The sequence below is a fragment of the Rhinoderma darwinii genome, chromosome 4 (genome assembly GCF_050947455.1).
Source record: "Rhinoderma darwinii isolate aRhiDar2 chromosome 4, aRhiDar2.hap1, whole genome shotgun sequence".
Taxonomy (NCBI): Eukaryota; Metazoa; Chordata; class Amphibia; order Anura; family Rhinodermatidae; genus Rhinoderma; species Rhinoderma darwinii.
Genome location: NC_134690.1, coordinates 388,210,015 through 388,235,099, shown reverse-complemented (window position 1 = coordinate 388,235,099; position 25,085 = coordinate 388,210,015). Strand labels below are relative to the sequence as shown.

At 44.7% G+C, this 25,085-nt stretch overlaps 1 protein-coding gene across 2 annotated transcripts in view; it reads left to right on the top strand.

Moving 5' to 3' along the window:
* The first annotated feature begins 265 nt into the window (after positions 1-265).
* NEK2 (NIMA related kinase 2) overlaps positions 266-25,085 on the top strand; it is a 30,640-nt gene continuing 5,820 nt past the window's right edge. The window contains exons 1-9 of one of the 2 annotated variants that reach the window (XM_075863289.1): positions 276-587; positions 3,797-4,014; positions 8,650-8,890; positions 13,485-13,567; positions 15,456-15,582; positions 16,300-16,519; positions 17,545-17,599; positions 20,054-20,130; positions 22,002-22,752. In XM_075863289.1, coding sequence (XP_075719404.1) covers positions 492-587; positions 3,797-4,014; positions 8,650-8,890; positions 13,485-13,567; positions 15,456-15,582; positions 16,300-16,519; positions 17,545-17,599; positions 20,054-20,130; positions 22,002-22,222 — 1,338 coding nt within the window. In that variant the 5' untranslated portion in view covers positions 276-491 and the 3' untranslated portion in view covers positions 22,223-22,752. Of the gene's footprint in view, positions 588-3,796; positions 4,015-8,649; positions 8,891-13,484; positions 13,568-15,455; positions 15,583-16,299; positions 16,520-17,544; positions 17,600-20,053; positions 20,131-22,001; positions 22,753-25,085 lie in introns of those variants that run through there. The other variant, XM_075863290.1, reaches the window with a different exon arrangement.

Here is a 25,085-nt window from a genome sequence, read left to right as displayed (position 1 = left end):
TACCAACTACACCAGCCAGGCGCTTTACATCCCACTGACCAAACTGTCACTACAAACTTGCCCACCTGCTGTACCAGTTGTCGGGTATAGGGGGCGCTGTTAGGCTACAGCTGGGGTCACGTGACCTAAGCCAAACTTCCGTTGGAAACACCCGCTCCCTAATCGCGCGGCGTCTATCGCTTGGTAACCAGCTCTAAGCCCCGCCCATTCAGCCGCTGACGCTAACAACAGCTGGGAGGTTGCATTTTTGTATTGATTGCGACGGCCAATCAGCTAATAGAATGCCAAGAGCTGTTAGCCAATCAGCAGTAAAGAAGCTTAAGGCCTATAGCCAATTAATGCGAAGAATACTGCGAAGGCTCTACGTTTAAACCGTTTCTAGTGCTGTTTGGATTTGGCTGTGGAGACGGGAATTTTCCAGTGTTTAGTTATTCCGAACCGAAACGTAATCCGTGACGGGGGAATTCTACCACAAATAGACGTCGGGAAACATGCCGTCCAAGGTGGAGGACTACGAGGTCCTGTACACGATAGGCTGTGGCTCCTATGGGAAATGTGAGAAGATCCGTAGGAAAGCCGATGGCAGGGTATGTTTGGTCCTACGGGGTAGAAGTACAGTATGAGTTTATCGCTACGATACCAATGTGAGCAACCAGTTTGCACGACTTTAGTAGAGATTTTCATAATAATGGCACTAGGGGCGCTGTACCCTGGACAGCACCGAGCAGCGCACCCGTGGATGTTCTTATCTGCAACTTCTTGCGAAGGAAAGATAAAGTAATTGCCCATAGCAACCAATCAGGTCACTGCTTACATTTTTCAAATGCTCTCTGGAACACGAAAGGTCGTGTCTGATTGGTTTATATGGGCACTTTCTGTCATTTGCTATACACTAGTTTTTATAAGTCTCCCACGGTCTGTGGCTACCTGATCGTGGTCTCTGGCAAATCTGCTGAATCCTGTCAATCATCTTCTGATGTGTCAGATACAGGGTTGACAGATTGGAGAGCTCTCTATGGTCACTGCTCAGATTTCTAGTGTAGAAAATCTGACCACATTCTGAGCAAAACTCCATACAAATCAATGATCCTGCTGAGAATGTTGCCAGATTATCTACAGTAGAAATCTGAGCAGTGACTAAGGGGTGTGAGCTCTATGGATATACGAAAATCTGTATTTGACTGGGTGTCCTGGATTTTGTCTGCAAGCTGCATTTATTGCACAAAACAGCGCCGTTACCCAAGAGCTACCGAGGTCGCAAGCGCCGCATATCCTCATCCACGGACTTAATCCGTGTCTGAAGAAGGTCGGATGTATAGACCGAAACGTTAAACCTATTTTTGGATTACTACTTTTCGCTATATGTGAAATAAAATAACACTTATTGCATAATACCTTGGAGTGCTCAGTTCCCATTTTTTTATACGTTGTTGTGGAAGCCTACTCACGCACCCTTGAAACACGGAGTGCTGTGGGATCAAAAAAGTTGCATTTATGGCACATTCATAGTATGATTTATAACTCGGATTGGTGGGGGTGCAGCTGTCTTGTGAACGTTGTACCCTGCTTGTCCACTAGTGGCTGCTCTCCGCTTCAAGAACTGCCAGTTAGTTGAATCAGTTGGACCCTCGCCAATGAGTGATGGGTGACATATCCTAGTCCCTTTCTTGGTGCCCTTTCACTTGGCAGACACCGGGTTGGCCCATAGACTGTACTGAGATGTCCTTGTTTCTTCTGAGTTTACATACAGCTCCTTTGTTAGTTATCAGTGTTGTCTGACCCCTGGGACACGTATGGCTTAGAAGACCCCGTTTATAAATCGAAGTAAAAAGTTAATTTAAGTGACTACCTTGATCCATATTTCTGTATGTGATTGATAGCCCAGACAGTTGTGTACACGACTCTTCTCATTCACATCTATTGTAGCGCGGCTGAATGGTTGCACAGCTTAGTGTAACGGCCAGAACGCTCTACTTTGATCACATGACTGGCCTATGCCAGAGGCCACGGAGCCAAAGTCGCCGTCTACCATTCAGCTTTGTATGTTAGTGTGACTTTGAGGTCTGCTGCCTTGTCACAGATGGCAGATCCATTGATAGCTCTGTGTGGCAGAATTTATCAGCCAGCCCGGGCCTGAGTGGCGTTGAGTTGCATGAAGTCTGCTACAGGAGGGCTGCATGTCTTCTGCATCTTTCTTGCGATTTTCTTCTTCCTTCAGCTGACATCCAATAACGGCCCTTTTACACCGGCCAATAATCTGACGGTGCTGGGAGCGCCGATCAGCAAGATCTCGTTGTTCGGCGCTCCTTTTCTCCTGGCACACGGAGCTATGGATGGGGACGAGCTGTCGTTACTCCGGTTGCTCATCCCCATCCATTATTATCATGTCGGCCGAGCGTCTCCCTGTTTACATCGGGAGATGTGCTGCCGACAACAATAATTTACTTTTTAAAACGATACGACCAGCAGGTGAATGAGCGTTTGCTTGTTCATCTGCTGATCGCTGCCCTGTTTACAAAGGGTAATTATTGGCAACGAGTGTTATGAGAAGTGTATGACGCTGATTGGTCACTGATTGGTCAGTGTCATACACTCCTCTGTACAACGCCCAGTTGGTAATTAAGAAACTAGCATAAATCTAAAATTGTTCATAACTTGCTCAAAAATGATTGTTTTTCAAAATAAAAAACATGGCTGTATAAGGTCTTGTTTTTTGCGGGACAAGTTGTATTTTTTAATAGCACCATTTTTTTGCGGGAAGACTTGTAGTTTTTATTGGTACCATTTTGGAGTAGGTGTGACTTTTTGATCACTTTTTATCACATTTTTTTTTTAAGTCAGGATTCACAGAAAACAGCAATTTTTCCATCGTTTTTTATTTAATTTTTTACGGCATTCACTGTGCGGGTTAAATGTTCTAGATTTATAGTCGGTCGTTATGGACGCGGCGATACCAAATATGCGTAACTTTTTTACTTTTGTTCTTTTAATAGTAAAGCATTTTGTAAGGGGAAAAAGTGTGTTTTTTTTTTTGTTTTTTTTTTACTAGTCCCACTAGGGGACTTTAATATGTGATGCTCCGATCGCTATTATAATACACTGCAGTACTTTTGTATTGCAGTGTATTACTGCCTGTCCTTTTAAAACGGACAGGCATCTGCTAGGTCATGCCTGCGGCATAGCCTAGCAGGCATTCATTACAGGCAGACCTGGGGGCCTTTATTAGGCCCCCGGCTGCCATCGGAGACACAGACGCTCGGCGATCTTGTCGGTGGGATGAGAGGGAGCTCCCTCCCTCTCTCTCCAAAACCACTCCGATGCGGTGCTCGCTATTTAGCACCGCATCTGAAGGGTTAAACTGGTGAGATCGATACTTATATCGATCTCACACGGCAGAGCAGGGACGCGCCCAGCCCTCAGCTACATCTGGCAGCTGAGAGCAGGGAGATTTGACGGCTCGCTGCTCTGTTTACTTTATTCTGATGCAGCGACGTAAAAGCTTATGCATCAGAATAAAGCCCGTTAGTGGCCGCTGTTAAAAGGTGTATTAGCGGTCACTAACGGGTTAAGTCTGTGTATTGTCCTGTTATTGTCACTCAGTTGTCTGCTATGTATAAGCGGACGATGACGACTTCTCCCGTATTTTGGGGCTACATTGAGTCATAGTTGAGCAGCCCAGACCCAACCGTGCACCCCCAACTACAGGTCCGCTGCTTGCAGGCAGTGACAATATAAACAATCCTAGTGGTTGTGAGAAAGGTCTTGGTTGTGTTTAACCTGATTGTGTATCTTGCAGGTGCTTGTGTGGAAAGAGCTGGACTATGGCACCATGAGTGAGACTGAGAAGCAAATGCTGGTGTCTGAAGTGAACTTGTTACGGGAACTGAAACACCCCAACATTGTGCGCTACTATGACCGTATCATAGATCGAACAAATACTACACTTTATATCGTCATGGAGTACTGTGAGGGAGGAGACCTGGCCAGCCTCATCTCGAAATGTACCAAGGAGAGGTATGCGCTGCTTTATCTAGACTATGGACATCTTTACCGAAAATGGGAAGCGATAGATTGTATAGAACCGATACATACAATGGAGTCACTCGCATCGCAATGCCTTTAATCTAACCATGGGGAAATCTTAACCCCTTAATGACCATCTAGATTTTGACTTGGCTGTATGAAGCCTTGTTTTATGCGGGAGAAATTGTAATTCATTTTTTTCTGCGTGTTTTGGTGGTAGAACCCTCTGACTGCAGAGGGTTCCCCCAGTCTCCAATTGAATTACCAGGTTTCCGGGTTACGAGAATGAAGAGTGGCGTCCACTTTGATCATGCTGCCGTCAGACTGCTGCGATCAAAGGGTTAAACAGCTGGGGTTGGACTTTTTCAGCTGTACTCAAAAGGCAGCTGGTTTGAGAATGCGTTCTCATCAGACTCTTCTACAGCGACGCCAAAAGACAACGCTGTAGACTGGGGATCTGCACGTCCCGCCATCAAAACAGTGAGCAGTTGGGAAGAGGTTAAAGGACCAAATGGTTCTTTGAAAAACACAATGACCGATGTATAGGAAAATCTTGTTATTTCATCCAAGTATTAGCAAAACATCGTATTTCTCTCCAAATTACAGGACACCAGTTTCATTTTTGATATAGAAAAGTGATGTTCAAATCTGGCGCGGTTCTCTTGTTTGGGAGATACCAACTATACGGGGGGGGGGGGGGGTTGCTAATTCTATATAGGATCTGAATGGCAAAGTGGAGTCTTGCGGTCAGATCCATTCGGGGGTGAGCAAGTCAGTTTTGCTGGTCCACAGAATGCTATGGGAAAAACAATTCCTTTATTTTATCTTAATCGGCCGAAAGCAATCTCAAACATGGCGATTGAATTCCTCAATACATCGTAATCGGTAACACACTGTCGAAGCGCGAGTCGGGTGTATAATCTCCTCCCCTCCGGCCAGAAGCCTCAACTATACTTGAGAGAATATTGTTTTAACAGCCATGTAATAGGATTTAGCTGTGTATTATGTAGCCCCAGCTAGAGGATGAGGATACAACTGAAAAAACGGATTTGTCAAACTATAAGATGCACCAGTAATTAAAACCATAAAAGAAAATTACTGTACGTTTCCTATGGGCAATATTTATTTGATATGGTACAGACACCGTCATTTATGAAAGCCAGAAAACCCCACCGTGCCCCATCACCGTGCCCTCTTATTATTGGGGACAGACTTGCAGTAAACACCCTCCCCTGAGCTTAGCCGCCACAAGAAGTGCGCAGGAGGCAGGCGATACTGTTGGCGCAGAGGAGGCGGTCCTGGCAGCTTCTGTTGTAAGCGGGAGGTCCTGGCAGCTTCTGTTGTAAGCGGGAGGTCCTGGCAGCTTCTGTTGTAAGCGGGAGGTCCTGGCAGAGCACAAACTGCACAGATTTAACCTGTTAGCGACCGCCCATAGTTGTTTTTTCGGCGGCCAGTTAGGGATGTCACAATACCAGAATTTGGACTTCGATACCAATACTTCGTTTAGTATTGAGATTTCGATTCTTTGCCAACAGTAATAAAAAAAAAAAAGTTCTTCCGTTTTCTGATGTGAGGCGCGACGTGTGATGAATTTTGAATGCGCCTCACATTAATAGTAATTAATCCCATCATGTTTCTCAGTCATAATGGGTTAATTTGTGAGGTACATGAGGGGGTTAATTACTATTAATATGAGGAACATGGAGGTTAAATTCATCGCACCTCGCGCCTCACATTAATAAGTGATAGAAAGCCGTGTTTATCTCATTTTTTTACAGCGTACACCTCATAAATGATGCAAAAACATTGTTGTGCGCGCCATTACTGAATGTGTAGGTTTTATGTATTGAGACTTATTTTAATGTTTATTGTAAAAAAGGTGTATGTGTATTTTTTTTAAATTTAACAATACTTTAGGCTATGTTCACACGGAGTATTTTGCAGATTTTTTTTGACGCGGTAACCGCGTCGCAAAAAACGGCCCTAAAATGCCTCCCATTGATTTCAATGGGAGGCGTCGCGTCTTTTTCCCGCGAGCAGTAAAACTGCCTCGCGGGAAAAAGAAGCGACATGCCCTATCTTCGGGCGTTTACGCCTCTGACCTCCCATTGACTTCAATGGGAGGCAGAGAAAGCGTATTTCGCGGTGTTTTATGCCCGCGGCGCTCAATGGCCGCGGGCGAAAAACGGTGCGAAAATCGGCGTGCAGGGAGAGGAAAATCTGCCTCAAACTTCCAAACGGAATTTTGAGGCAGATATTCCTCCTGCAAAATACTCCGTGTGAACATAGCCTAAATGTACTGACATATATCAGATATGTGCCAGTACATTAGCCTGTGGACAGATAGCAAACAGGCAGCAGTTAGGTTATACCTCAGTATGCCCTAACAGGAAATATGGTAAGACAGCCCTGGGGTCCGTCAATAGACCCTGGGCTGTCTGCCCATATATGGTATGTCTCTCGATCGCGTCACAGGAATTCCCTGTGACGCGATCCATGGGCATCTCCCCCTTCTCATTTTCCCCTGAATGCTGCAGTCCGCTTTGATGGCAGCATTCAGGGGAATAGCGGTGGAGATGAGAGGTTTCTCTGATCTCCGCCGTTAAAGAGCGGGGCTGCGGCTGTGTAATAGTCATTGACCCGCTCCTGACATGAGGTGATGCGGCCGGCGTTGCACTAATGAGCGGCGGTTCAGGCACGGAGGACAGAATATGTGGGTGTTTTGTAGTGCGCTCGCCATGTTCTGTCTTCAGTGCCGCAGATCATTAGTGCAGCGCTGGCCGCATCACATCATGCTGACCCCCGCGCGCCTATGTCAGGACTCGGGAGCGGGGCACTGGCTGTATTACATGGCCGCAGCCCCGCTCTCATACATTCATGTGTTACAATACTGAGCTGTTCGGCCACACAGCTAAGTATCGAAATACAGGAAATAGCGGTATCGAACCGTTTGGGGATGCACAGTATTGAAACAGTATCAAAGTTTCGATGCACCGTGCATCCCTACAGCCAGTAACTGGCTTTATTCTGATGCAGTAGCCTTTTTTACGGCGCTGCATCAGAATAAATAAACAGAGCAGGGCGCCGTTAAATCTCTTCAGCTACCAGAGGTCTCGTTAATCGGCCGGTGTAAAAGGGCCTTTAGGCTCTGTTCACATCTGCGCTCGCTTCTCCAATTTTCTGTTATGTAATCGGAACAGAGAAAACTGAAGCACCGGATCCCATTGACTTTAATGGGTTTCTCAGAGTTTGCGTAATTTTGCTTGACAAAATAGCGCTGCATGCTGCGCTCTTCTGTCCGGCAGATTCTCCTGCTGCATGTTGCGCTCTTCTGTCCGGCAGATTCTCCTGCTGCATGCTGCGCTCTTCTGTCCGGCAGATTCTCCTGCTGCATGCTGCGCTCTTCTGTCCGGCAGATTCTCCTGCTGCATGCTGCGCTCTTCTGTCCGGCAGATTCTCCTGCTGCATGCTGCGCTCTTCTGTCCGGCAGATTCTCCTGCTGCATGCTGCGCTCTTCTGTCCGGCAGATTCTCCTGCTGCATGCTGCGCTCTTCTGTCCGGTAGATTCTCCTGCTGCATGCTGCGCTCTTCTGTCCGGCAGATTCTCCTGCTGCATGCTGCGCTCTTCTGTCCGGCAGATTCTCCTGCTGCATGCTGCGCTCTTCTGTCCGGCAGATTCTCCTGCTGCATGCTGCGCTCTTCTGTCCGGCAGATTCTCCTGCTGCATGCTGCGCTCTTCTGTCCGGCAGATTCTCCTGCTGCATGCTGCGCTCTTCTGTCCGGCAGATTCTCCTGCTGCATGTTGCGCTCTTCTGTCCGGCAGATTCTCCTGCTGCATGCTGCGCTCTTCTGTCCGGCAGATTCTCCTGCTGCATGCTGCGCTCTTCTGTCCGGCAGATTCTCCTGCTGCATGCTGCGCTCTTCTGTCCGGCAGATTCTCCTGCTGCATGCTGCGCTCTTCTGTCCGGCAGATTCTCCTGCTGCATGCTGCGCTCTTCTGTCCGGCAGATTCTCCTGCTGCATGCTGCGCTCTTCTGTCCGGCAGATTCTCCTGCTGCATGCTGCGCTCTTCTGTCCGGTAGATTCTCCTGCTGCATGCTGCGCTCTTCTGTCCGGCAGATTCTCCTGCTGCATGCTGCGCTCTTCTGTCCGGCAGATTCTCCTGCTGCATGCTGCGCTCTTCTGTCCGGTAGATTCTCCTGCTGCATGCTGCGCTCTTCTGTCCGGTAGATTCTCCTGCTGCATGCTGCGCTCTTCTGTCCGGCAGATTCTCCTGCTGCATGCTGCGCTCTTCTGTCCGGCAGATTCTCCTGCTGCATGCTGCGCTCTTCTGTCCGGCAGATTCTCCTGCTGCATGCTGCGCTCTTCTGTCCGGCAGATTCTCCTGCTGCATGCTGCGCTCTTCTGTCCGGTAGATTCTCCTGCTGCATGCATTCTGACTCTTCGCTGCATGTGTATTTTTGGATTTATTTGTTTTTGGTTTTTTTATAAAAAAAAAAAAAAAAAAAAGCACCAGTGTATAGGGTTAATCTGCCTTACATAGAGCAGCATGTTAAGCTGACCAATTAGCTTTGGGTACATTATCTGTACTAATATTGTCGCCTTCGTACCTTTTGTTCCCCTCAGGCAGTATTTAGAAGAAGACTTCATACTGCGGGTATTTGCACAGCTTGCTTTAGCCCTAAAAGATTGCCACAAAAGGAGTGATGGCGGTCATACTGTGCTGCATCGGGATCTGAAACCTGCCAACATATTCCTCGATGCCAAGAAGAATGTGAAACTTGGTGACTTTGGTTTAGCGAGAATATTGCACCATGACACTAGTTTTGCCAAGACGTTTGTTGGCACCCCATATTACATGTCTCCTGTAAGTGATTAGCATTTCTTTATTTATGACCGATACAGCATTACATAGTTACATAGTTACATAGTTAGTACGGCTGAAAAAAGACACATGTCCATCAAGTTCAACCAAGGGAAGGGAAAAGGGAAGGAAAAATTTCTACACATAGGAGCTAATATTTTTTTGTTCTAGGAAATTATCTAACCCTTTTTTAAAGCCATCTACTGTCCCTGCTGTGACCAGCTCCTGCGGTAGGCTATTCCATAAATTCACAGTTCTCACTGTAAAGAAGCCTTGTCGCCTCTGCAGCTTGAACCTTTTTTTCTCCAGACGGAGGGAGTGCCCCCTTGTTTTTTGAGGGGGTTTTACAAGGAACAGGATTTCACCATATTTTTTGTATGTGCCATTAATATATTTATATAAGTTAATCATGTCCCCCCTTAGTCTTCTTTTTTCAAGGCTAAATAGGTTTAATTCTTTCAATCTTTCCTCATAACTTAAATTCTCCATGCCCCTTATTAGCTTCGTTGCTCTTCTTTGTATTTTTTCCAACTCCAGGGCATCCTTTCTATGAACTGGAGCCCAGAACTGAACTGCATATTCTAGATGAGGCCTCACTAATGCTTTGTAAAGTGGCATTATTACATCCCTGTCCCGCGAGTCCATGCCTCTTTTAATACACGACAATATCCTGCTGGCCTTTGAAGCAGCTGATTGACACTGCATGCTGTTATTGAGTTTATGATTTACAAGTACACCCAGATCCTTCTCAACAAGTGAATCCGCCAGTGTAGCGCCCCCTAGGACATATGATGCATGCAGGTTGTTGGTACCAAGATGCATAACTTTACATTTATCTACATTAAACTTCATTTGCCAAGTGGACGCCCAAACACTTAGTTTGTTTAAATCTGCCTGTAATTCATGAACATCTTCCATAGTCTGAACTATATTGCATAGCTTGGTGTCATCTGCAAAAATAGAAATAGTGCTATTAATCCCTTCCTCTATATCATTAATAAATAAGTTGAATAATAGTGGTCCCAGCACTGAACCCTGGGGTACACCACTTATAACCGGGGACCATTCAGAGAAGGAATCATTGACCACAACCCTCTGGATACGGTCCTTGAGCCAATTCTCAATCCAATTACAAACTATATTTTCTAAACCTATAGTCCTTAATTTACCCATTAGGCGTCTATGGGGGACAGTGTCAAATGCCTTTGCAAAGTCTAAAAACACTAAATCCACAGCGGCCCCTCTGTCTAGACTTCTGCTCACCTCTTCATAAAAACAGATTAGGTTAGTTTGACAACTTCTGTCCTTAGTAAAACCGTGCTGGCTGTCACTTATAATGCTATTTATTGTCACATAATCCTGTATATAGTCCCTCAATAGCCCCTCAAACATTTTCCCCACGATGGATGTTAAGCTTACTGGTCTATAATTACCCGGGGAAGACCTAGAGCCCTTTTTGAAAATAGGCACCACATTTGCCCTGCGCCAGTCCCTTGGCACTATACCAGTCACTAGATATTCTCTGAATATTATGAAAAGGGGGACAGAAATAACTGAACTAAGCTCTTTAAGAATTCTAGGGTGTAACCCATCTGGTCCCGGAGCCTTGTGCACATTTATTTTATTTAATTTAGCTTGGACCATCTCTACATTCATCCAATTCAGTATATCAACTGATATATTAACAGCACTGGCACCGGCTACATCAGCTGCTCTTTCTTCTGTTGTATATACAGAGCTAAAGAACCCATTTAGTAACTCTGCCTTCTCTTGATCCCCTGTGATCAACTCCCCATTACCATTATCTAGGGGTCCTACATGTTCAGACCTTGGCTTTTTTGCATTTATATGCTTGAAGAATTTTTTAGGATTTGTTTTACTATCCTTGGCCACCTGCCTTTCATTTTGTATTTTTGCTAATTTTATTACATTTTTACAGATTTTATTAAGCTCTTTATATTTTACAAAGGCTACAGCTGTACCCTCAGATTTGTATTTTTTAAATGCCCTTTTTTTGTCATGTATTGCCCCTTTCACAGAAGGTGTAAGCCATGTGGGGTTTAATTTGAGTCGTTTATACTTATTACCTGTAGGAATAAATTTTGCACTATAATAACTCAAAGTAGATTTGAAAATCTCCCATTTATCATTTGTTCCATTATTTGACATTAGTTCTTCCCAGTCCATATCCTGAATTGCAGCCCTCATCCTGGGGAAATTGGCTTTCTTAAAATTAAATGTTTTTGCCCTCCCAGCCTGCGTTTGTTTTTTACAGTATAGGTAAAATGTAACTATATTATGATCACTGTTACCGAGGTTTTCACGAACATTGACATTCCCAACAAGATCTGCATTATTAGAAATGACCAGATCCAACAGAGCTTCACCTCTAGTCGGGTCTTCCACAAACTGGCCCATAAAATTTTCCTGCAACAGGTTGAGGAAATGTCTCCCCTTTGCAGTTGAAGCCGAACCATGACACCAATTAATATCCCGGAAATTAAAATCTCCCATTATCACTACAGTACCCGCCTGTGCAGCCCGCTCCATCTGTTTATATATCTGACCTTCCATCTCCTCAGTTATATTGGGGGGTCTATAGATTACACCAAAAGTAATTTTTTCAGTGATCACCTCCCTTTCTAGTTCCACCCACAAGGTTTCAACCTCCTCACAGTCTTCACCCACTATTGTCTCTTTCACACTCGCCTTCATATCACTTCTCACATACAGACATACACCACCACCTTTCCTATTTGTCCTGTCTTTACGAAAAAGTGTAAAACCCTGTAGATTTACAGCCCAGTCATGTGAAGAGTCCAGCCATGTTTCAGCAACACCAACTATATCTATATTTTCTTCCAGTATCAAGGCCTCCAGCTCCCCCATTTTGCTTGCTAGACTTCTGGCATTTGTGAACATACACTTTAACTTGCCTGTCAGTTTTTCACTTTTATTATCAGAAATGTGATTTGACATTAATCGGTCCTTTTTATTTACACTGATGTTTTGTAACGAAAGGATCTCCTTATCTTGTTGTCTAGTCCTCTCCCCACATTCTGTTTCTCCCCCCACCAATATAGTCTGACCCCTCTCTAACCTGGCTACCCCTTTTTTTTCTACATTGACCTCCCTCCTCAGCCCTAGTTTAAAAACTCCGCCACCCCAGCTAGAATTCTCTCCCCCAGCACAGCGGACCCCCTTCCATTTAGGTGCAAATCATCTGCAGAATACAGTTTGTACCCCAATGAAAAGTCAGCCCAGTGCTCTAGGAACCCAAATCCTTCTCCTCTACACCAAGACTTCAGCCATGCATTTAACTCCCTAAGCTCCCGCTGTCTTTCCTGTGATGCGCATGGCACAGGCAGTATTCCTGAGAATACAACCTTGGAGGTCCTTCCCTTCAGCTTGTAGCCTAGTTCTTTAAAATTATTCTTAAGGCTCCTCCACCTACCATTTATTCTGTCGTTGGTACCGACATGGACCACGACAGCTGGATCATCACCAGCCCCTCCCAGCAATTTGTCCACCCGTTCCACCACATGCCGAACCCTGGCACCAGGGAGACAGCAAACCATTCGGTTGAGGCGGTCTTGGCGACAAATAATTCTATCCGTCTTCCTGATTATAGTATCCCCTACGACTATCAATTGTCTTGGCTTGCCTGCATTACCATCCCGCCGACTACTAGCTGGGCTGTTCTCCCGGCTGTTAGGGAGATCAGTATCCACTAGGGCTGCCTTTTCTGAGACTGACACCCTCGCATCATCACCCAACCTGGCAATTTTGCTTGGAATACCAGAAACCGGATCGGCCTTCCTTGTCTTTGACCCCTTTCTACTGCCCCTAACTACATTAACCCAGCTACTTACCTGATCCTGCTCACCCATGTCTTCACCCTCCAGTTCTAACCCACTAACTGCATGCTCTGTGAGCATGATCTAAGAAATAACCAATCGTGGGATGGTCTGCAAACATTATTACGGTAATAGGCCATTAGCCTTGCACTATTATTGGCCTGGCATTCTACTAAGCCCACAAAAGGGTGCCAGACCTGCGGGAGATCGGTGCTGTACAGTAGAATTCTGGATTGTCAGAAATCCTGTATATTAATGCCTGTTGGTGATCTACGGGTTCTTACTAGACCATAAGATTTTCTAAACTGACTCTTTTCTGTATGAATACATGTCGCAATCCCCACATCTAGAAATCTGTTGGACCGTTGTGTACGCTAAATATGTGTCGTGTTAAAGGGTAACTAAACGTTTAAAAAAATCTTTTGACATGTCAAGTTTTGAACGTTGGAGGTCGGAGCACTGAGACCCCCCCCCCCCCCTCCAATCGCTCGCTAAAACGAAGCATTTGGGTGAACGCTGTACCGCTTAGATTCTGATCGGCTTTCCAAGTAAAGACTAACCGAAAACAAAGCAAAGCAGCCCAGCACTCGCCCGAGCGCTTCTCCACTTTGTTTTATCGATTGATGGGGGTCTCCGTACTCGGACCCCTACCGATTAAAACTTCTGACCTGTCACTATGACATTTACAAAGTGGTTTAAAAGCTTAGTTACCATTTTAATGCTTTCCTTATCTTGTCTAGGAGCAGATGAACAGAATGTCCTACAATGAGAAGTCGGATATATGGTCCCTGGGCTGTCTTCTGTATGAACTGTGCGCTCTTTCGTAAGTACCGTGGCTGCAGCTTTCAGAAATGGCACCATTTTTAAAGTGCAAGGGGGGAATTTCGTACTTTTCTACACCAGTTTTCGACTGCGTTATTGATTCCGTCGTTAAAACGGAAACCTGCCAGAATGGTGACTAACAGAAACTATTAGCAATTAGAAACTGAAGCAGTGGTTTGTTTGACTTTCCGTTGCGGGGTTCACCCGACGAAAACCTCCGACGGAACCCCGGAACGGAAAGCCAACGCTGATGTGAACAGGCCCTTACTCCTGTAAAGGTATATTTACGCTTTAAAACCAGCCATATGCGTTTTTCTACTCATGAGGCTGAAATGGGAGAGGAAAGCCACGGCTCTTGCCTTTAGAAGTTTCAGCCAATGAAACAGCTCCTTACTTGCAGCCACTTGCCATAGCTTGTGAGTAGACAAGCAGTCGATTGGCTGTTTGGAGCGGGCTGCAGGGGGTGACTGCTTGTACTAGACAAGAATTGTGCTGCTTCTGTTACATTGAGTGTTGCTGACAAGTGTTGTTCAATCAAAGAAAAAAAAGGTCATACGTGTCCAGAGGTTCTTCTGCAGATCTCTTCAAATCAGGAGCTGTCCTGTGTGCTGCAATCAGCCATGTGAAGGTCAGAGCTCGCCATTGTCTCCATGGGGGGGGGGGGGGGGGTCTGACCTCTCCCAGGCTGAGATTTATTGTCTTATTATAATAACAGAAAACCAGTTTGTTTTTGCAGTACTGCGGATTCTAGGGGTTGGTTATTGCCAGTAGTTGTACAAACAGGCTCAGTATATACCAATGTATCATACGCAGATGTAGAGTATATACCTATGGCTTATGCTGTACCTCGGTTTATTATAGATGGATATATACTGATTCATTACTATAGGCAACTACGTCACTTTGCCTTAAAGAGTCTCTGTCACCACATTAGAAGTGCCCTATCTTGTACATAATTTGATCGGCGCTGTAATGTAGATTACAGCAGTGTTTTTTATTTAGAAAACGATAAATTTTGACCAAGTTATGACCTATTTTAGAATTATGCTAATTACTTTTTCTTAATGCCCAACTGGGCGTTTTTTAGCTTTTGACCAAGTGGGCGTTGTACAGAGGAGTGTACGACGCTGACCAATCAGTGACCCATCAGCGTCATACACTTCTCCCCATTCACGTATTCAGCACATAGTGATCTTGCTAGATCACGCTTGCTGTCTCTTACTCACACATTAACGTTACTGAAGTGTCTTGGGAGTGAATAGACATCACCTCCAGCCAGGACGCGATGTCTATTCACAATCCTGACACTTCGGTAACGTTTGTGTGGGACTTAATGACAGCAAGCGTGATCTCGCGATAGGGCACTTAAAGAGGCTCTGTCACCACATTATAAGTTCTGTTCATATCTACGTATGTTGTGGCTTCAGTTTAACTGAAGCCACAGCAATGCGACAGGTCCGTTGCATGATGGACACCAGCAGTGCTCAATGGAACACATTTACTCCTAATCAGGTCAGTCAGGTTCTGCTGAGGTGTCTGTCGTTTGACCCAAAAATTGTGAACAGATCCTTACATTAGTTTAAAAAAACAAAACTAATAAATCTTCCCCAATACTCCCTACTTATGCATGGGAGCATTATTATCCGTTAAACAAAAATATATAATTCCCTCTATAAATGGAGAGCATTTAACCTCCTACCTATGCACTATTAAACTTAATTACCACAATTATTATACCCCCCCCCCCCCCCCCCCCCCCCCCCCCCCCAGCTAAAACTACTCATTTAAATGTTAAGAGGAGTATTGTTACTCTGCTGGAAAATTTCCAGTGCGACCTCGGAGTGTAACCGTCCTTTTCCAATAAGTGCATTTCTTTCTATATTTTTAAGGCCACCGTTCACTGCCTTTAACCAAAAAGAGTTGGCTGAAAAGATTAGAATCGGAAAGTTTCGGAGAATCCCGTATCGATATTCTGAAGAACTAAACCAAATCCTTACAAAAACGTTAAATCTCAAGGTGAGTGTCTAAAGTTGTAGTCATTTTGCTCCTGTTATGAGGTCTCCTACACAATGTTATTTACTGTGGAAAATGGGGTATAAAGCTCTGTATGCAATGCAAAAAAGTGATTCCTCTGTCGCCACGTTCCTCCAGGAGAGAAACCGGTCCTGAGCAGCAGAAACTAAGAAGTGCTTCACTAGACGGGACTTCTTGCCCCTGGATTTGTCTATTTCTTTCTACATAAGGATAATTTGTATATAAAGAAACTCGGTATGGGGCGTATTTCTCGAACATGAATAAATTTGGGTACAATTTATGTTTTTGGTTAAAAAGAGGGGTAGGGTATAATAGAAAAGAAAAGCCCGTAAGCCAGTGTTGGTCAACTGATGTCCACAGGTGCCCTCTTTGCACCCACTGGCTTTCCTGCCCTGTTCTGCCTTTGTTTTAGAGGGGATATAATTATTGCAGCGAGCAAGTTGGAGCGTCAGACGAATGTTTTTTTTTTTTTTTCTGCTCATGTGAAGACTGCAGTAAGAGGCAGGGGCCAGTGTGAATACTGTTGAGGGAACATGAGATGGGGCTCGGCCATTTCTTGTGGGCATGGAGCTGTGACGTATGTCGTTGGTCAGCCTCAAATGGAGTGATGGGCTGCATCCGAATTGCCCACCTCTTCCATAGATCATACACTGCACATACACAAAGTCCGTCTAATGTGTGAGTTGGTTGTTCTTCTAGGATTACTTGAGACCTTCCGTTGAGGAGATATTGCAGCACTCCCTATTGGCAGATTGGATTACAGAAGAACAAAACCGAATGTCTGAGAAGCGTGTCCGTCGATCTGCAGAACTAGAACGGCTTAACCAGCCAGACCCTGTCCCACCTGAGCTACGGTTAAAGGAACAGCAGCTGGTGGTCCGAGAGAAGGCATTAAAGGAGAGGGAAGAGCGTCTGGAGCGTAGGTTCATTCTACCTTAATGTGATTTATAATTCAGAACCCCCCCCCCCCCCATTACATTCATTAAGGGATAACTGCGGTATCTGTCAACATAATAGTTCAAAAAGCAAGTACCAAGCCCTTTAATTTGGTTTCCCTTTAAACATGAAACAAATGTATAAATCCTGGCAATCCTTATTCCTTCATGACACGGTGTCTTTAAATGTCAATTGAGATAGAATAATGGACATGTCAAACAATCTGCTGGTTTTCAGACTGGTTAACAGTGATGTTGCTGCCATGGCACAAAATGTCATGACTCTGGTTCAGTCGTGTATAGGAAAAAGAGAAAACTGGAAGGATGAAAAAACAGAAGGGGGGGGGAGGGGCAAGGTCTGATAAAGCTGGGTTCACACACCATGTAAGAGTAAAGAAGAGAAGGAAAACCTAAGATCCCCTCCTTCTTTACTGTGTCGTCACATAGAAAGGGAGTGTCATACTGATGCCGGCTGCGCGAAAATCACGCAGCCACGCACCACATGCTGATGCCACACTGAACTTTTGCGCGCGCTAAACGGACACGTTCGTGTGCATAAGTCCTAACATTGTGAAGCCAGTCTAAAAATCAGGAAGGAGATCTGCATGTGTTGGGGTGGAGATAGTTGTGTGTTTTTTTTTTTTTTTACAATACCCCATTCACTCGCATTGTACTGTATTTTGTTATAGAATTCTGGTTACAGAGTCTGCACTGAAATTCTGCAGCACCGTGTGAACCTAGTCTTAGGAAACTGTGTCAGAACTCTCAACGAGCTCTTGTGTAAACCTATTTAAAGGCTATGTAAACTTTTGAAGCGTCTGACACGCAGGATCCACCTGTTACCGATCACATCTAAGTTAGGAACAAGATACAGCTTCTATGTATCCAGAATACAAAGAAGCTGTATCTGAAAACAAAACAAAGTTGCACAAAACAATAAAATACGCTGGTTTTTTTTTTGTATTTAAAAAAAAATTACTAAGCCTTTTAACCTTTCATTTGTTTTCAGAGCGAGAGCGAGAACTGTGTGTACGGGAGAGACTTGCTGAAGATAAACTGTCAAGGTAAAGCAATGGGGGGGGGGGGGGGGGTACTATTGTCTGCAGCCAAAATGTGTCGTAATTTGCACCAAATTTGTGCAGTTTGTGGCCTTTGTATTTGTGACTCACTAGACCCTTTTTAAGGCTATATTCACATGCAGCATATTACAGTGGCAGCAGGGGGGATGGAATTTGAATAAATCTTATTTATGGGCTGCGGGAAAAAAAAAATTGTCTAGAAACCGTTCATAAATTGACCTACGGTGTGGCTTTCTAATCCGCCACATGTCCATTTATTCTGCGGAATCGCTGACCTTCTGTTTCAGGGGTTTTCTCCCCTCAATTCAATGGGGGGGGGGAACCCACAACAAATATGCAAATGTTGCGACTTTTTGCAACGGAAAAGCTGATTTCAGACTTGCCCCAGCCATTGGCATAACCATGCAATCCTCTGTTCTGAGTGCAGCGCGGCCTCCTGGGGTGACTGCTGCAATGGTCACATGGAATGAAATGTCATCACAGGAGGCCGGTCTGCAGGACGTGAGGGTAAGGCCCCATGCACACGGACGGGCCGCGGAGACATCCGCGTTCGTGGACAGTGCTCACAATGATAAGTATAGGAGCCGTGTACGTAAATGCGAGAAATATACTGGAAGGTAAATCTACGGGAAGGTGTCCGATAGACATGAATGTGCCAGTGTATATATAATATATATATTTTCTTATCCCCCCCCCCCCCACTTCTGTTTTCCAGAATTCCCTGTGGCCGCCAGCGTGGATACATTTTGTACTTCTACGCAGCGTATCCCCCCCTGTTTGAACGTACCATTAGGGTGTCTTTGTGTGCCAAAAAACTGGCACAAAATTATATTGCAAACTAAGCCAAATCTAAGGTTTTATTAGGAAAAAGTGTCTAGCAGGTCAAGGAAGATGCGCCAAATTTATCATACAGCGTGCACCACTGTGATGAATTTGGCGCATGTTAGACCGAATAATACATCTTCCACCAATATCTGTTCTCTTGTTGCTTAGCACCAACATATTCTGCAGTGCTGTACAAGGATTTTCATCAGTCCCTGTATCATTTTAGCGCTCACAATCTAATTTCCTATCAAATGCAAACAAGGCCCTATTTTAAAATGATCCTGGTCTTCTAGCGGGTGGGAGTATTAGACCGAACAAGTGCGTAACTACAGCAATAGTAGATGCTACAGGGTCTGTGGTGGCCCAAATGCAGGAACTGCAGTGCACCAAAGAAGTAGTCCCCCAGCCTTAGGCCTCATTTACACGAGCGTATTATACGCGCGTGCTTTTCACGCGTGTCGTACGCACCTATAATAGTCTATGGGGCTGTTTAGACGATGCGTGAATTTTGCGCAGCGTGAGTGCGTTGCGTAAAACTCACGACATGTTCTATATTCTTGCGTTTTTCACGCAACACGCACCCATTGACTTCAATGGGTGCGTGAAAACAACGCATGCCACACTGACGGTCCTGCGTTGCATGCGCGAAAATCACGCAAGAGCTGTCAAAAGGATGAATGTAAACAGAAAAGCACCACGTGCTTTTCTGGTTACAAACATCCAAACGGAGTGTCAAATTAGAGATGAGCGCACCGAACTTCACCGGGTTCGGCCGAACTCGTTTTAACCGAACCCGGCAAAAAATGTTCGGGTACGCGACTTCAGGAGACAGTCACTGCCCACGGTGCTGAAAGACTTAAACTGTTTCAGCACCATGGACAGTGACTTTCGATCACAATATACATATACGTGTAAAAAAAAAAAGAAGTTCTGACTTACCGATAACTCCCGGCTTCTTCCTCCAGTCCGACCTCCCGGGATGACAATTCAGGCCAAGTGACAGCTGCAGCCAATCACAGGCCAAGCACAGGCTGCAGCCAATCACAGGCCAAGCACAGGCTGCAGCCAATCACAGGCCAAGCACAGGCTGCAGCCAATCACAGGCTGCAGCGGTCTCATGGCCTGCCGCGTCATCCTGGGAGGTGGGGCCGGATGACAAGAGAGGGACGCGTCACCAAGGCAACGGCCGGGAGACCGGACTGGAGGAAGCAGGCAGTTCATGGTAAGTGTGAACGTCTTTTTTTTATTCACAGGTTGGTGTAGATTGTGATCGGCATTCACTGTCGAGGGTGCTGAAAGAGTTACTGCCGATCAGTTAGCTCTTTCAGCACCTTGGACAGTGACGGGCGTCGACTACCTCATCTCTATGATGGCGGCTGCGCGAAAATCACGCAGCCGCGCATCATACACGGATGACACACGGAGCTGTCAATTGCCTTTTGCGCACGCAAAACGCAGCGTTTTTTTGCGTGCGCAAAACGCACACGCTCGTGTAAATGAGGCCTTAGTCAAATGTTAACATTCTCTGCCTGCAGCTACCACTAAGGGGCGCTCTATAAATAAGTGTACATGGCCAATAGACTTTCATCTGCTGCTCCATTTTAATCTTTTCAGGGCAGAAAACTTGATGAAGAACTTCAATCTTCTGAAGGAGCAACGGTTTTTTGGTGCTGGTCTGGAAAATGGACTAGGTATGAGAGTTAACAGCAAGCCGCTAGAAGCTTTACTTGATTGGCAGAATTATCCAATGTAGTCTTCAATGTTTTTGTGTCTTTGTTTTTTTGTTTTTTTTATTATTTCAATCCGTGTCTATTAGACCCTGAGCTTTGTCCTGTCGGCTGTGAGATTTGTGTAGATTATGTCAAATAAACTATTTTTGTAGACTGTGTGTTCTCTTGGCAATTTTTGCCTAATTCACATTTAGGCTTTGCCAAACCTGCAAGTGGAATAATATACAGGAATTTGTTAAATGCAGCAGGAGAATTTTACACTTCTCGCCTCTAATCTTCATAGGTTTTATAGATTATCAGTACCACAGAATGTCTATGGTATGTCTGCGCTACAAACCAAACCCCCAGCTGTGAGAAGTAATCATAATCTATATGGGTTTTCAGCCTTTGGATGTAAACAAAATATTTTTTTTTCCATTAACTGGGGTATCCCCATTACTTGGAATCTGCGATTTAAGAAGTGCTGTGTTGGAGTTTAAAGGGGTTATCTGGGATGCAAATTTTTTTTTTACATTTATTTTTAGTAGGGGCTGAAAAGGAAATAAACCAAAAACGCAATACTTGCCTATCCTTGTCCTGGCAATCGAGTGCTGAAACTCTGGCATCACTCCCGGTGGTGGTTTTACATGCACGTAGCGTGTGACCGCTGTAGCGAATCATAGGCTTCAGTGGCCATATGTTGTATTTCTGGCATTATGCCAGAAATACGATCTCTCACCACAGAGCCCTGCTGAGCCCTCTGATTGGCTGCAGTGGTTACATGCTATGTTCATGTAAACCACCACCGGGAGCGCTGCCACAGTCTCAGCACTCTATATTGCTGGGGGCAAGGACAGTTAAAGAGACTCTGTCACCAGATTATAAGTGTCCTGTCTCCTACATAATCTGATCGGCGCTGTAATGTAGAGAACAGCAGTGGTTTTTATTTTGAAAAACTATAATTTTTGACAAAGTTATGAACAATTTTAGATTTATGCTAATTCGTTTCTTAATAGACAACTGGGCTTTGTACAGAGGAGTGTATGACGCTGACCAATCAGTGACCAATCAGCGTCACACACTTCTCATTGTTCCAGTGTGATTGTTCCAGTGTGATTGTTCCAGTGTGATTGTTCCAGTGTGATTGTTCCAGTGTGAGAAGCTGGGCTGGAACAATGAGAAGTGTATGATGCTGATTAGTCACTGATTGGTCAGAGTCATACACTTCTCTGTACAACGCCCAGTTGGTAAAAAGTAAAAACACGCCCAGTTGTCTATTTTAAGAATTGAATTAGCATAAATCTAAAATTGTTTATAACTTGGTCAAAAATGATCGTTTTCTAAATAAAAACCACTGCTGTTCTCTACATTACAGCCGATCAGATTATGTAGGAGACAGGGCACTTATAATCTGGTGACAGAGCCTCTTTAAGTAGTGCTTTGTTGGTTTTATTTATTCACAGCCCCTACTAAAAATATTCATTTCCAGGCTAACCCCTCTGACTAATTGGGATCTTGGTCCATAACCAGGTGTCAACCATTTTACCAGGTCTTTTTTGCCTTTGAATCAGTTTGGGTTCCAGTTTGTAAACCTACTGGGTCAGAAGAATTCTTAAAGGTGTATAAGACTATAAGGAAAGGTCAGCCCCCAAAACAATGCCATTCCCGTTGATCGGTTGTGTCTGGTCTTACAGCTCTGCCTTCTCTGCTAAAGCCCCCTTCTGTTTGACCCTTCTGTCCCATGTAATGCGTGTAGAGGAAGGGGTATTGATGGAAAATTGTTCTCCTAATTGTTTTTAATCGTAATATATTTGACACACATTTTCACGTCTTCCCCTCCCTCTCTTCTACAGATCCTTGCTTGGAACAATCGTCATCTATACGCCACAAAAAGAATGTCCACTTTGGTACTCAAAGTAAAGAGAACCGTAGTGGGAGCAAATATCCCCCCACCCAAGAGAAGTGTACGGAGCTAAAGCAGCGGCTGCAGGCGGCCAACGTGCGAGCGCAGGCGCTATGTGAGCTGGAAAAGAACTTTCAGCTGAAGAGCCGTCAGCTCCTGGGAATGCGCTGAGGAGATCACTGGGCATGATCCCGAGCTAATGGCGTGTTACATTTTATCTTACAAAGATACAATGATTCTGTCAGTACTTAAGTTATTCTATAGATTTAATATATACAGTATCTAGTCAATTACTGTAGTTTGCATGGAGTCAGCTGCGTCATGGGTTGCAATGAGTGAAAGGAATGGGAGGTTGCTGTAAATCATACAAACTTTTTTTTATTGGATGGACAGTTATGTTTGTTTTGCCCCAATATTCTACTTGACTTAACTAAATTCCGGTTTTGTTAAAAGTAGCAAAGTGGCATTTACCACATTGGTAATGATCCGAGAGTTTGTGTGGTGCATTCTAGAAGTCCTGATACACACAAGTGCCTTATCGAAACGGTCAATGAGATTATATATATATATATATATATATATATATACACACACACACACACAGTTTTGCCTTTTATGCTTTTTGTTAACGCTTTTTCTTGTGTATGTTACTGTTTTTATATGTTGTGCCTCCCACTGTCCAAGATGAAATGTTAACAGTTTTTCATAGTCTATTTTCTTCCACGTTACAAAGCAAAATGCACCAGAATCCTGTCTGAAATTGCGCCACAGAACTGGTCTACACGTTGTGCGCCAATGTTGGTGTCGCCCGACTGTTTTGAAAAGTGTCTAACAAAAGTGTGTGTGTGTGTGGGGGGGGGGTAGTTAAGGAGTTAATGTGACTGTGGTTTTTTTTTTAAATAGCTTTTGGTGCAAAATTTGGCTGTCCTTAACTGGTGTAAGGAAGAGAATAGTGACTAGCAGATTGTGTTAGACATATTATTATCGTACAGCGTGTGCTGCTAGAATTAATTTTGCCTGACTGGTCTAGTGTTATCCTGTCTTAACTTTAGTACAGTAATAATAAATACCCCCCATTTATAGTGTAAGCCCACAGTCATCCAGTTCACATATAGGATTCACTAGCATGAAGAGTTGGGTAATCCTGTAGGGGTCCTAAATTACAACTTAGTCCCCAGATTTCTGTTTTCAGTTACAGCCATGAGAGCAGAAGTCCTCGCTGGATCATTGGCATGGGAGGTCAGAGGTGTAAATCATAGTGAGACCGTTATGTTTGTTTTTTGTTTTTTTACCGCGAGTGGCTAAAAGCCACTTAAGAAAAACAAACGCCTCTGCATCCTATTGAAATCAATGGGGAGGCGGTTTCGGATGTTTTCTGGCACTGATTCCAATGCGGTTTTCAAATTAAAATTGGCTGCATGTTCTAGCTGACGCCCTGGGGTAATGGTGAGGACCAAAGTTTGCACCCAGCCTCACCATTAACCCCTAAAATGGAAAAGTCAAAAGCGATTGCTGCATTTAAGGTGTTTGCAGCTTTTCAACACCCCAGGAATGAGATTGCCGGGGTGCCTTAGTGGCACTTCTGACCGTGGTGCTGGGATATTAAACAGTGTTTTCTCAGTCATGCAATTTGCATGACTGAGAATAAAGCTATAGTTACAATGACCTCCCCCTCCCCTATATCGTATTGACAGCAGTTTTGAGATTTTAATACTGCTGATAGGGTCTCTTTAAAGGGAACCTGTCACCAGCATTTCACCTATTAAACTCTTCTCACCCCTCACTGGCTGATGCTGTCAAAAGGTTATTGCTGTTATCTCCGCTCCTAAACTTGTCCTCCAACCATAAATAACAGTCTGCAAACAGGTAGTGCTTTTTATGGGAATAATCTGGCAGTTTTGTTTGTGCCTTTTCTTATGCCGGCCTGCCCTGAATGCCGAAATCTTGCTTGAGATAGCACGCGCTCGTCATCTATGGTCTGATACCCTTCCCTGCTTCGTCCGGGCCTCAAATTTAGTTACTGCGCCGCTATGGTGTTCCTGTGTGTGCACTCACCAGGACATCGATGCGCAAGCGCTGGATTTCATGTGTGCGGGGGGAGGTGAGGAGCTGTCAATCAAAAGTAAGGAGGCGGGGTTAACTTAGAAAAGGCTTTAAGAATGAAGATATGACTCTTATGCTCATTAGCATACAGCACGTGAATATTAAAGCATGGAATCCTAACAGCTCTTTCATATGACTGAGGTCAGGCCATGAAAAATGGTCCGACAACGGTACAGGTGAATGGGACTCCTGGCATCATAGACATTTATGATGCCAGGAGTCCCGTTCACTTGTACTGTGGTCGAGCCGGGAAATCCGACCGACACACTGACCGTTTTTCACGGCCCGATCTCGGTCGTCTGCAAGAGCTGTAAAAGTACAGAGCCTCCTTAAAAGATAATTATAGGTTACATAAAAATTATTTTTCACCAATTCCACCAGGTATTGCTGGTTTAGTAGGTGAAATGCTGGGGACAGACTCCCCTTTGCGTTACAATAGAAATTAGTTCCAGGTTCACGATTGTAACTTGAGACATTACCTCTAGGGAAAGCAAGCAATTGGTTCTAAAGCCCCTAAAATGTCAACCTGAAAAACACAATCGGATAACTAATACAGATCAAGCAAGGTCTTCCATATAAAATCCAGAAGGTGCTGGCGAATCACTTTTTATTTTGAGGACCGGAACTTCTTCACGGTCCTGTACACTAAAAATAGAAGGAAGCCACCCTCACCTGGCATCTAAAGGAGCAGCTCATCCTAGCATTGGTATGGAGCAGTACTGTAGAGCAGAGGTGTGACTAGACAGCCAATCAGAGCCTGCACTTATGTAACTCAGTGCCCACTGATAGGATCTACTGTCCCTCCCCCAATCTGATGCCCTAATTCTTCACTTTGGCCAATTGCAGGCAGTTTACTAATGATTTGTGCATGCTGATATCATGGGTCACAGATCGCTTCTGTCATTGTTAGTTAAATGTTACGATAGCCCAG